The 14,218-nt window shown below is 41.6% G+C and overlaps 1 protein-coding gene across 4 annotated transcripts in view; it reads left to right on the top strand.

The window, feature by feature from the left end:
- The window catches only part of LOC309372779 (rho GTPase-activating protein 39-like), a 91,704-nt gene that overhangs the window by 59,571 nt on the left and 17,915 nt on the right, over positions 1-14,218 (top strand). For all 4 annotated transcript variants that reach the window (XM_081916690.1, XM_081916688.1, XM_081916689.1 and 1 more), the window contains one exon: positions 2,837-3,235. In XM_081916690.1, coding sequence (XP_081772816.1) covers positions 2,837-3,235 — 399 coding nt within the window. The remainder of the gene's footprint in view (positions 1-2,836; positions 3,236-14,218) is intronic.

Here is a 14,218-nt window from a genome sequence, read left to right as displayed (position 1 = left end):
ATGGTCTCATCCAATTTGGGAGGTGGTTGAAACCATGCATTTGCCCAAATGACGTCTGGTTCCAGCCTCAGCAAATAGAAGGGAAGTGTGCATGATTGTCCCTGGAACTTCAGTTGCCCACGGGATTCAGCTGGCCTCCTCAAGATGTAGTGTATGCAAAGGGTGCTTAATCCTGAATTTAACTCTCAATAGTATTTGAATGATGCCGGCATTGATCTGCTGCTTTCTCTCTGACGTTATAAAGGAGGCAGTACTCCACAGAGCCACTGGCGTTCTGTTTCAGTTCATGGGCATTCAGTAATAGTGCTGTTAACGCTTTCACATGGTAGCAAATCACTAGGGGACTTGGGCAGAGAGACCATCACTGCTTATTTGAGGTGGAACATCTGCTGAGTTGCACTTGCAACAGAATAGCTTGTGGTTAGCTCTGGTTGTCAGAAAAGGTTGTTAAGTTTCTATTCACAAAAATGGTGGAAGGATGTATGGCACTGTCGATTACTGTATAGGAAATAAAATATCATCTAAGAGTGAGCCTGAGCTATGTCTCCACCTACCAGTTCCTTGTTTGCCTGACTCTAAATCTTTGGGTGATCTATGCTATAGGAATTCCTAATTTTGTATAGGATATTTTCTTTCTAGGCTGTATCTGACTTCTCTTGTTGATTTGAAGGGCATTTGTTGTCCGTATAATATCAGGTACTTACTGAAAAACAAAGGATTCCACCAATGAAAGGGAAACTCTTGACCAAAAACAACTCCCTTTTATTCCAAGGACACCTAGTGTGTGGATTTTATTATTGCAGGCATATTGTTAAACACATTCCACAGGCAAACTCAACCATGATTGCCAGTTCTTGTAATTTTAGTAGCTCTCAACCCTTACAAACCTTTTTGAAGAAGTTTTACATCCTTCATGGTTGTGAAGGACAACAGTATTCCATACATGCTTAAAAGCAAAACTTCAGGCTAAAAGACTGGGTTTAGAAATCATGAACAATCATGGTTTGTGAGTTCAGCCTAAACATTTTGATTTTGTTTGAACATTGAGATTTGAAAACAATTGGCATAAACTCCTGAACTACGTTTATTTAAGTTCTGTTTGTGTAGAATAGTTCACCCATCTGCAGTTGAGGACATACAAGTTACTGGTAGACATAGTGAAATGGGCACATTTGTAGGATGTGAGGAATTAAGCCTAGAAGCCAAATGGGACACCATATAGGTTCTCAAAAGCACAAGTCTTGAAGTTCCTGCTGACATTTCAGAAAATCCAACAATGTGTATTCAGGTCTAATTATGTATTTTGAAGTCTGATGTTAAGATCCAAGGGTTAGGATATTGTCTTAGCACAGAGAGTAGGTCAGAGGAAGATAGACAAAACGTAAAGAAAAATGAAATTTGATTTGACAGATCATCTGAATGAAGCAAAGCGTGCGTGCGTGCATAAATAAATAAATAAATAAATATATCACATACCTCTGCCCCTTCCCTTGTCATACGCACACATGCACTAGACACATTATTACATATCCTCTCAGAGACCAAGCCATGCAGGCACGCACACTCATACATTCACTCTCAGAGGGAGTGCTGAATTCACAGCACTGAGATCCCTATGCCTGTTTAAGAGATGATGTGGGATGACTGACAGGTGGGTAAGGGCCACTGACATGGGCCCGGCTTGCTAGATTGAGGGAACTGGTGGGCCAGAGGTTCCCCATTTACATAAATGAAAAGATTAAGGAAATGTGAGAAGCTGCAAATGGCTTAATGCAGACAGAACGTTTGTTAATGACTTCCACAGCTGTGTGCGTAATTATGCAGCACATTTTTGTAGCGATTTCTTGGTCCGTTGTAAAGTTGCTTTCATTACAGAGGCCCTGCATACAGATTTTCAATGGGGACATTTTTCTGTGGCATGCTGAATATTACAAAGTGGAATCTGAGCGTACTAAGAATTTCCCTGACAAAGCAGTAGCATTCAGATCAGACAAAGTTGGAGCCACTGTTGTTTACACTTGTGAGAACAATGCTTTGGTATTTAAAGGCTCCCAGGCATTAATTCCCATAGCATTGCCCCCTTCCCCAGGGTGAGGGACTGGTACAATTTACTGCTAACTCTGCCTAAGCCCCCATCATCTCAACAAATACAGTTTATTCTGTCTAAATGTTGAGCTTAAAGGAGAATAATAAGTTTGCATTGCTTTTTTGAATTAGATTTAATAGTTGAGATTGCACGTTATTAATACTTTAAAACATTTTGGAGTACAAAATGTGTTGCTGTCCTTTATTTCTTCTTACAAAAGAAAAACCCTATAAGGTAGAAAAATGTGCCTTTTCTGTCCTGCATGCAGATTGTAGCGGGGGGGGGGGGGCTGCGTCTAAAATATAGCCATGCAGTAGAAACTCCCTATGTGGCAAGCACTTTGTTTAAATTTCTTTGTATGTAACTTGCCATCGTGAGAATTTTCTAAACCACATGGGAAGCCACTTCATACAAATTGCTTATCGTGTGAAATTCTGTCTGTTGTACTTCATGTGGCTACAAATATGCAATTTGCAGGTTGGGATTGGACATATTAACAGATATTTTACCAGGAATCTGATGCGGCTAAACTATGTTTTGCACAAGGCTGACAAATCCATGTTTTAAACATGGTAGGTTGTCTGTGTAATCATTGTTAGATGTAGGTTTGACTTGGGTTCTATAATCAGTTGGTTCTTACGCTGTGGCCATGAGCCCGTAAGACCGCCTAAGCAGCCATTTGACTCGCTGGACAAGATTATATTGTGTGTTGGCTCCAACCAACATTGCCTTTTTCTTTTGCTATTTCAGCTCAGATTGGGTGGAGATCATTGAGCCCCGTTCTCGAGAGAGAATGTATGTCAACTTGACAACCGGCGAGTGTGGCTGGGAGCCACCGTCCAACCTCAGAGTTCGTCAGTCAGATGAGAACCAGTGGTGGGAGCTCTTTGACCAAAACAACAACCGTTTCTACTACTACAATGCCATCACGCAGCAGACAGTGTGGCATAGGCCACAGGGTTGTGACATTGTGCCACTGGCTCAGCTCCAAGCCATGAAACGCAATTCCAAGTCTGACTTCAGGACATCCCAGCACAGGGGCAGCACAAGTAGTGATGGGCGAAACACTCCCGTCCAGATGGCTCTCTTGCAGGAGATGGAGAAGGGTAAAGAGGACAACAGCCTGGAGAAGAGACCAGAGACTGGAAGGTAACAGTATTCTCTTTTGTATAACTAATTAAAGGGGCCCATCCACATTCCAGCTTCTAGAAAAAGTCATAGGACAGAGATAGCCCTAAGGTGATCTGGTTGCTGACTATGGAAAAAAAGGCAAGTTGAAGTTATCTGTCCTACTCAGGAAGTGCCCCTTGAGAAAAATTTTTGAGAAAAAGTAACTGGACTCAAGGGTGTATAAAACAATCTCAGTAAATCTCATTGTAAGAACTTTTGAATGCTGTGTGAATCAGGGTGTTTGAGCTGGACTAAGGAGACCTCAGCCCAGTATATCTGAAGGAACGTCTCCACCCCCTTCGTTCTACCCGGACACTGAGGTCCAGTGCCAAGGGCCTTCTAGCGGTTCCCTCACTGCGAGAAGCCAAGTTATCAGGGAACCAGGCAGAGGCCCTTCTCGGTAGTGGCACCCGCCCTGTGGAACGCCCTCCCACCAGAGGTCAAAGAAAACAACAACTACCAGACTTTCTGAAGGCAGCCCTGTTTAGGGAAGCTTTTAATGTTTGAGGCATTACTGTATTTTAGTATTGTGTTGGAAGCCACCCAGAGTGGGTGGGAAAAAAATAAATAAATAAATAAATAAATAAATAAATTATTATTATTATTATTATTATTATTATTATTATTATTATTAATAATAATAATAATAAAAAAATCACCCAGTCAGGGTGATATTGGGACATGAAATGGTCTCCTTGGGGAAGTGGTAAAATATGAATGTAATAAGCAATAGTCAGTAAACCATCACTTGAAGGAAATTTTGCTGAACGTAGCTTGCATGGGAAAGACAGAGTTGGAGAGCAACTGCAAAGGTTGAAGTTCATTTGCTTAACTAGGCTTTTGTTTTTGAATTTGAGAGAAAGGACTTGAAATAATCTCTTATGCATTAACATGAATGAGCATTCCCCCCCCTTCTGTTCTTCATGAGATTAGCATAGTTGTGTGAAGAACGGGTAAAGGCTGTAGGTTGGCAAGAGATGTCTAACACATTCCTTTGCATGTTTACTCAGAAGTAAACCCCATTGTGTTTGACAGGCTTGGTTACAGTTACATGTGTGTAGGATTGCAGCTTTAAACTGTCCCCCTGAGAGTGGGTGATCTATGCCTTTACAAGTTAATATATCCGTGAAGGATTATGATTCAGAACAGAGAATAAACTTAATAACAATATCATTTTGTAAAAATAATTATGTCTAGAAAAACTTGGCAGTTGCAGAAATCGTCATGAAATGTTTTCAAAACATTTCTAGTCTGTTGTGTGTTGTTATTGATCGTTGTTTGTGTTTCATTTGTCCTCTATTTTGTAAGATTTCTGTGAACACAAAAGCGACTTGGAAGTTATCCTTGATTTTGCTGATATTGAAAGCTTTGTAGTCATCTTACTTTCTGGATAAGGATTAGATGAACTCCAACTCATTTGACTTACAGTCAGTTCAGACATAATAAACTGGCACTAGTATTTTGGTGCTATCGTATCCTGGAATGCAATCCAAGCCTCTTTTCAACTGCTTATAACAATTGTGTTCATTGCCTTCAAAGTCCACTAAATCATTTGATAGAGAGCAGAGCACTAGGCACATGTGCAGAATGGCCACAAATGTGGAAATATGTCATATTCTGTTTTCAACAAACAGGGCCGTCTTAAGCATATCCGGCGCCGTGGTGCAAAGATCCCTCTGCCCCCCCTTCCCCAGAGTTGCTAACCTTTTTAAGGGAGGACGGTGCCGCCAGCAACACGCCCAGCTTCATAGGGCTGGAGGAGGCGGGCAGCAGCTGGAGGGCAGCTCCTCTGGCAGGGAAGAGGCGGAGGCTGGACGCAGCGGCTCCCAGCTCAGCTGGCTGCTTTGTGCCATGGTGGCCATGGCAGGTGGAGGCTCCGGGTGCGGCGCTGCTTCAGCGTGGCATGGCGGAGGCAGGCAAAGGCGGGGAGCTGATGCTGGGAGGCGCCACATCCAGCCTCCGCCTCTTCCCTGGCACCCTCCAGAACCTGGCGCCCTGCGCCACTAGCCTCGATGGATAAGACGTCCCTGTCCAGGTTTTACCCAGACAGATCTTATTTCCTGAGTGCTAATTATGAGGCCTAAAAATTGAATAAAGTAATTAACTTCCTTTTATTCTTCCTGTGAACACTGGTACCTGAAGCCCTTATAAGGTGTTTAGAATGGACTCAGCAAGTAATTTTTTAGCTACTGCCCCTATGGAAAGTCCTCCAAAAATGTAGAGTCCAGTATTTTGTTTCCAGGAGAATCCAGCTCAATGATTCATAAGCGGGGCATGAAAGCAGCAGACATCCCTGTTGTCTTGTCCCCGCACCCTAAGTATATGGTTTCTAGTCTAAACCTATTCTGTTCTCCATTCTGGTGGATTGACAAAGCTATAACTCTCTGAAAAGTGAGATCACATTCCGTAAGAAGAGTTTTCAGATTTTGGCCAGGACTTGGAATGGCAAAATCCTTTCTTCAGGCTGCAGCTGTCAGCCCATTCTTTCTTTTCCTTGCTGGAGTGTTGTGCTGGAGGCACTGAGAGCCGTGCTTGAAGTTGTAGTGCTTAAACTTGTCAACAACTTGCTGAAGAAACTCAAAGTGGCATTTCATTTGTTTAGGTAGCTCACAGTTTTCTGTCCCCCAATAAGTCAGCCCAAAAATCATGGAATTCATTTCTTGCGCAGACTTGGCTAGCTGCCTGTGTGCGTTTTGGTAGCAAGTAACACTGCATTGTAAGAAAACAAGTTCGTTGCTTCTAGCCAAGGGTGTTTCCCTAGCACTATCTACTCCAGTTTTAAGCAATATTTAAACCTTTCCCCGTTGTCACAATTTTTAACTCTACTATAGGGCATATAGACACAAAAAATCTTTATTACAAGTATCATTACACAACCAGCATGCACTTTAATGTTTATAATGTAGAGCTCAGTTTAATTATATATAAAGAGTATTTTATTGATTATTAGTTTTTCTGTTACCAGTAAGATAATATTCCTATATGTGAATCCTATTTGTTCTGAAGTTTTACATGTAAAGAAAGCTACAGACCTTGCATCCTTAATCTAAAGGGCTTGCTAAAGGACAATCAGGATTTATTCCTTTCTCTGTGCCTCCTGAAATGAAATTTGTTGTTTTATGCAGGCAAGAGAGGGGATCACGTAAGGCAACAATGAAGGAATTTGTCCTGAGTACAGACCAACACAAGGGAAGGGGACAATAGGTTCTGTTCAACATAGCACTGAGCAAAATGTTCTCTCAGTGCAAGGATTTCTCCTTGTGCAATGGAATGTACTGCCCCCATGTGCTCCCTAAAATATGTTCTGAGACTTCACCCAATGCATGGGAGCAGATCTGGGGACAGCACAGAGCTCACATGGGGGAAAGGAATTATTTGAATGCCACCCAGTGATTTTAATCAAAGTTATATAGTTCTATCAAGGACTGTTAGCCCTCATAGCTAACCAGAACCTCCATGTTCAGAGACAATATGCAACTGAATACTAATTGCCAGGTGTTTCTCCTGGCCTTGGCTATGGCAAAATCACGAGTGATGTAATCATAGTTCAGAAATCTGATAAATTCACTGTTGGTGACCAAGAGGGACAAAGCTGTGAAAGGCTCTTTCATGACAGATCAGAAGACATTCTTTACCCATTTTATAAAAGAGAAGGAACATTTTACCGTTAGTACCCAAAAGCAGTTGTGACATTTGGGAAATGTTCTGTCATGCTTAGCTCTGACATGGCATCAAATAGAATCGTCAGAGGACAAACTAGCCACCTTGCAGGTCAAGGACTTAGAGGATCAGACAAGGTCCCTTAGAACCAGTGCTGAGAATCCTCTTGAGTTGCCTTTCAGTTGCTGGAAACAATGGAGATTTCTGGCTCCTTGGTCCCAAACCCATTCTCTCCTCCTTGCCGAGTTGCACCTTGCCTGGGATCCCTGTGGCAATGACCTTGGACTATTGCCTAACCTTGCTTTTGGATCAGGTTTTGAACCTAAAGTGAGTTTTCCGTGCTTGACCCTGGTTGTTTGGACTGCAACACACCTTCAACCCCACTCACCTTTGTGAATGTTTTGCTAAGAGGATTATACCATTCTCTCACATTGGATTCTATAATAACATGGTCCAGCCAAGTAGACTTTCTTCACTGCTGGCACTTCAGCAAACCAACATGTCCCAAAAAAAAGGATTTGAGCATTATGCATGTGTTTGGTATATTGGGGGGGGGGGGGAGAGGCAAATCTCCCAAATGAAACTGCTTCAGGATATCAATCCACAACACATGATACTTCTGCTATGTGTATTAGACTTTGAAGATTAGACTACTATAGCACATTTCCACACATAACACTTTAAAATGCTTACTGAGACAGTCTTCAATTTTTAAAAAATGCCTTATTTATTCTTCCCTGGGTCCAAGAGAGCATACGTGGATTTCCCTAAGAGTGACAGGCCCCAGGTCTCAAATGGAAAATTGAGGAATTACAAAATATAATGGCCTTATTAGCCTAATAGCCTTATTAGCCTAATAGTCCAGCCCTGCCTGCTCTTTGAACATGGAACTGTGCAAAATGAAGTGTAGATTGTGCTTGAAAAAAAGTTGATTCCATCCACACCTATGGGGAGCTCAGTGGGAACTGGGCTTTTTCAAACCACACTCACCCGAAAACACTGTTTTCGGAAAGAAATTGACACCTTTAAAACCATGTTTTCAGCCTTGGGATCACATCTACTGAGCACATAGGCATTTGTATGATTTTTTCCAAGGGACAGTGGCAAAGTAAATACTCTCCCTACCTTAAAAAAGATGATCATATAGTTATGTAATCACTTAAAATGCTACTATGGAAGATAATTGGGAAGAAACGCCATCTTTAGAATGGTGGAAGTATTCACAGATATGATTAAGTTAAGACTAGTCCGTCTGCTAAAGTCGCACAAAGCCCACTGGGACTAAGCAGAAATGGACATGGCTCCTTTTGAAAATACAAAAACCAGTCTGTGTCTGACATTCATTATGCTCAAATCTAAATACAACATTAACCTCAGCCTGGAAAATATCTCTATGAAAATCAAAAGCTTTGCAAGCTTAGAAACCTCCCCCTTCCCAAATATAATCCAACAAGTGTATTTTCTGTATCTTGCGCCTTAAAACAAAACAAAAAACTTGGTCTTCTTCCGATTTTTGTTTACTTTTGGCCATGCAAAAAAACAACAATGAAATAGAAATGGGCTGTGTAGGTTTATCTTCTTCCCAATCTCTAGATGTGAAGGCTTACAGTGTACCCCGCTTCCCCCTCCCAGAGCTGGGGGAGTCCTTACCCAAATTTGGTGCCAGTATGTATACGGGAATACAGTGGGGGTGAAAACTGTACACTGACTTTAAAATAAACAGTTCCAATAAAGATGCACATGATAGACACACACACACACACACAAAAAAAAAAGGCTTTGCAAGCTGCATTTTGAAACCTTGGCTGGTCCTCATAAAAAGGGTATTACATTCACTGACTGGTAACCCAGTTGAAGTCAGACATATGATTGTATTTGAAAAAAGGGTTTGTTTGCTAAAACTAAGTCTACAAGGTTAATCATTTCCATGGTGATATTTCTCCATGTTCTGAGCGGGTGTTTCGGAGCAATAAGGTGAGCTTTTGCTACTGATTGCTCTTCTTCCAACTGTTAATTTGTATATCTTTTGTGTATGAAGCTGAGAGTTTTTCAGGTAGTGAGAGCACTTATTTTAGTCTCCCTTCTTCTTTGGATCCCAAACCTAACAGCTAAACTCCATTTCTCAATGGATTTCTGTCTCTTTAAAAATCTTCCCTGCTCCATGGATTAGTTAGCAGGGCCCCTCTTAAATCTCCCAGCTATTGCATGAGCCCGAGAATACTAGGGTCTGCTGCTTGAAGAAAAATAAAACAAATCTGATGACACAGAATTTCAGTGAGGCAGAACTGAGACAGAAGTGCAGACAAAATATTATAAAGCCATAAGTTCACATAATCCCATATGAACAGCTGCCTATGACGTTTTTTAATCGTCTGATATAGACAAAGACAACTGCACAAAAAGGATATAACACCTGTTGAAAACTGTGCAGAATGCAAGCCCTTTTGCATTTTTGACACACGTATAGAGTTGGCACCTATGAGGCTATTTTTCTAAACGAAAGCTGGCAAAGCCTAAAAGAATTAAGCAAGCTGGCAGCCTTTCCCCCTGGTGGTATTGAGACGCATCTGTTCTAACCTATCAGTCTCTTACATGGAGAGTTCTAAGGTTTCAACAACGTGGCAGGTGGAAGAGCTTGCCTTGAGACCAGCTTTCATAGAGGAGGAAGAAAGTGGTGCTTAAAATAGAGAGGTGAAATAGCAGGCTTTGCACAAGCTGCATTCATTTCTTAGGGCGTAATCTTGACTTTTGCACACTTGTGCAGTGTTTTTTTTAAATTTTTTTTAAGGCCAGTCTTTTGCACCAACAGTGCTGTAGCTTTGCCATTACAAAGTAGTATGTTAATTCACAGGGTTGCACTTGAGAAATGCCCTTGTCCGAAGATGTCGGGGTGGGGTGGGGGGAATCCTGACATTGCCTGCCTTCTGAAGTACGTCTACTGCCCCTTAGAGTCTTTTGCTCTACCAACTGAGCTACCAAGGCGGATAGCTGAAGTTCTCGAGGCAGCTTAGAATATATTTAAAACACAATAAAAGGGGCAATGGAACAGTGTTTTCTAGAGCTGAGCAAAGGTGTATAGAAATCTCCCTCCCTCCCCCACCAGTTTTCTGTTGTTGCAACGTGGCACTCTGCAGCTGCAACTCCTGGCCTAGAACTGACTGTTGAAGCAACCAGGTATTAATTAGTCCCTCACAGGCCAAGGCCTCCTCATTGGGCGGTGGCTGCTGCTACTGCTATATTGCTATCTTTCCTCACAGCCTTAGGCTCTGATGGTAGATGAAGGAGGAACTGTGGGAGCAGAAATGTTAGGAGGCTCCCAGTCCTCAAATGTTCCAGCTGTGTACAGTGGTACCTCGGGTTAAGAACTTAATTCGTTCTGGAGGTCCGTTCTTAACCTGAAACTGTTCTTAACCTGAAGCACCACTTTAGCTAATGGGGCCTCCTGCTGCTGTCGCTGCACCGCTGCTGCACGATTTCTGTTCTCATCCTGAAGCAAAGTTCTTAACCCGAGGTACTATTTCTGGGTTAGCGGAGTCTGTAACCTGTAACTGAAGTGTCTGTAACCTGAAGCATCTGTAACCTGAGGTACCACGGTAAAATATACACTCTAAAGTTGTTTTTAAAAAATCATAATCAACAGTATGGCTGTATCAGATGTAATGGGTTGAAGCCAATGAAATATTGCACTTGAAAAATGACTTCCGATTAAACTTTCCCTACTTCTCCTTTCCCTGTGTGCCCCGCAGATCTGCTCTGGAGGGTTAGAAGGACCCCAAGAGCAGATTTAGGGAAGCGGAGGAGAGGAAGGGAAAGTTTGATTGCATGTGCAGAAGTTTTGTGAGTGCAATGCCTTCACTTGATACAGCCCAGTTTGTTTTATACTTATTTGCTGTAGTAATTTATATTGCGCTTCACCATCATGCTCAATATCCAAAATGACTGGACTTAATCCACATTCAAGTTTTTTTTCCTGAGGACTAGTTTGTGTATTAAGTGAACAGCGCCTGTTTGTGCAATGAGAGTATTCAGGTGACAGTTTGTGGAGATGTTGTGACAGAATCTCTCTCACCCAGCAATGGTTCACCCACCTTTTAGGTTTTACTATTTCTCCGTGCAAATCTTGAGCATGGTGAGATTCTGCTGTAAATTCAAGATGGCATCCAGCATGGCTGTTCTAAATGTTAATAAAATCCAGTCATAAATCTTTGTTGAGGGAAGTGGGGAGAGATGTGTCAAGTCTAGTTAGATTATTAGTGTGATTATACTAGATCTTTCTCAACTTTGTGTTCTTCAAATGTATTTTGAGCCATTGGTAAATATGCTTTTGGGTTTTTTTGTGGAAATAGTGACTCTTGCCTCTCCATAAGCTTTTCCTGAGCAAACTTGGCATAGTCGTATTTGCCATGCCAGTTTATATTAAGGATATTTTGCTCACTTGTATCCTATCATATGCAGGATGCAGCCCTGTGTGTTTCCCTTTGTTTCTTTGTTGTGAATTTAAAAATATTTCCTTTTCTGAAGACAAGCTAAAAATAATTTTGGGGAGTCATCAAATTAACTGTTCTCTGTTGTGATTGCTACTAATTCTTCTGAAGAGCAGAACTGGGGATTAAATTCCTTGGGTTTCCTGACCATTTGTTCTAACTACCCAACTCTCTCTGCCACTGCCACTTGGATTCATTTGTCATCAGACCATCACAAAGCAAGAGGGTTTAACAAAGAAAAGTACATAGCCATATGGAAGTAACACAAGTCAAGGTAAACAAAACTGAGAGAGTTCCAAATAATATATATCTATTGTGCAACATAAACAAATGTAAGATTCTAAAATTCACAGGCAAATAGTGTTTACCATGAAAAAGTTGCCCCTATTTTAATACATGTTCAAATAAATCAAAGTTACACAAATCTGAATAAAATAAAAACAGTAACAAACTTAAAATTCTGAATATCTCTGGCAAGACAGATATTCTCCTTTTAAAAAATTCTCCTATCATCAATTACTAGGGTTAAAAAACATGCAGTCTTTACAGTAACGTGTCTGTCTTGGCTACAGAGCAGAAAGTTTATAGCCTCATGGAAGGTCCTCTCCACATACCTCCCAAAAATTTGTTCCAAGTATTGTTCCCTCAGTACTTTATACAAAAAGCAATATATAATAAAATGTACCAGGTATTCAACCAAATTTAAACTCTGCTGCTTCATCAAAAGACCACTTGGTTAACTAACTGATGCAATTAATTCATTAAATTACTCAGTCTTCATGCAGATAGATTTGACCCACTTTGAGTCTGGCATAAGTTCCTGTAAACTTTGTATGAGCAACCCCTGCTTGGTTGGGCAGAAAACTGATTTAGGGGCGGGGGTTAGTGTTACATATTTACCAGTGCAATCTGCAATAAGATGTTGCAGTGTGAAGTGTTGCCCAACTACTCTATTCTCTCCCCCCACAACAGCCAGCCAGCATTCCATCACCACTGAGCATGCTACGCCCTTGTTGGACTGTTTTGGAATATTTTGTGGGTGGGTGGTGCCGTGGAACGGCACTCGGATAATTGAGTTCGCTCCTAGTATATATGATATAGTTTGGTTAATCTGTGGTGAGTCTTATTGCAGGTAGCTTAACTCAAGACTAGAACCATGAGGCCTAAGCAACCACACAAAAGCTATAATTAACTGGAAACAGAAATGAAAACATTATGTAGGTTAACCAGACTGCATTTCATGCTGCGGACCAATGAATTCGGAATAAAGTTTTCACATAGGCAAAACTTGAAGAATAGACTAACATTTCCTGGTCGTGCTGGTTCTTGTATTGGCAACTGTTTGGTAATAGGAAATAGAAGGAAACTGTTCATTAACTTCAGTTGATGCCGTCTGATTTTTGCAAACAAGTGTTCTGCCTGTCACGTGCTCTGCTCACCTGCCCAGATTATGTCCCCACCCCAGCTGTCATACAACAGTGCTGTACAGTGGTACCTTCAGTTATGAACTTAATTAATTCCGGAGGTCCGTTCTTAAGCCCAAACTGTTCATAACCCAAGGTGCGCTTTTGCTAATGGCGCCTCCTGTTTACTCGCATCCCCGGGGAAAGTTCGCAACTGGGTGCTCATAACCCAAAGTGTTCCCAAAGAGGACAGTACGTAACACGAGGTTCCATTGTACAGTGGTACCTTGGGTTACATACACTTCAAGTTACAGACTCCGCTAACCCAGAAATATTACCTCGGGTTAAGAACTTTGCTTGAGGATGAGAACAGAAATCATGCTCCGGTGGCGCAGCGGCAGCGGGAGGCCCCATTAGCTAAAGTGGTGCTTCATGTTAAGAACAGTTTCAGGTCTTTGTCCTCCTCTTACTCTTTCTGTCTCATAAGAACATAAGAGTGCCATTGGATCAAACCAAAGGCAACATCTAGTCCAGCATCCTGTTCTCACAATGTCTAACCAGATGCCTTCAAGCAGAAACCTGCATACAACACCACTGGTGTCACTTTTGATTACTATCAGTTAGTATTCATGTTGCCCCCAACTGTGGAGGTAAAACATATCAGTAGCCATTATCCTTCATGGTAGCCTTATTCACCATGAATTTGTCTAATCCTCTTTTAAGCCATCCAAGTTGACAGCCATCCCTACAATTTAGGAATTTGGGGGTTTCAATGCAATTCTCTGGATTTGGTGAGAAGATGGGCAAGTGCTAATTGCCTGGGCAAATAAATTGGTGGTGAGTTGCATGACTGTTACAACACATGATTTTCTGGAGTTCATACTAGTAGTGTGGAACTGCATATGGACCTGGATCGAATCCCAAGACTCATTTGAAAGAGAACTCATTTATTTACTATGCTGGGAGGAGCAGCATAAAAAAAACCTTCTCATAAGCAAGAATAATCCTACAATATGAGAAAGCAGCCAGATCCTCTGTAGCAATGAGGCATGATAGCATTTAAATGGTTGCTATTTCTACTTTTTGTTTCATTTGTTTTCCTCCTTCTTTCAAACCTTATAGAAATGTCACTCTGGCATTTGCCCTTGGGGAGTGACACATTCAGTTCCAGGAACTTTAAAGGCAACTCTGAATATATGCAAATTATGTGGGTGGAAATCAGTGGAGTGCCGCTAAGCCAATCATTATGTCAGCACATGCATTTCTGTTTGCCCTTCTCCACCCCACCAAATGCACTGTTCTGTGGGTTTTCCCTATCCTCCAGAGTGGATTTGGGGAGGAAAGCCCAGTTACGCTAGTGGGAATCTTTATATTGGCTTCTGCTAGTGGAAAAGGGGTAGTTGAATCCAGCCTAC

Source organism: Podarcis melisellensis (assembly GCF_964234715.1).
Source record: "Podarcis melisellensis genome assembly, chromosome: 6".
NCBI lineage: Eukaryota > Metazoa > Chordata > Lepidosauria > Squamata > Lacertidae > Podarcis > Podarcis melisellensis.
Note: the sequence above shows the minus strand (reverse complement) of the source record. Positions and strands in the feature narration are given on the sequence as shown.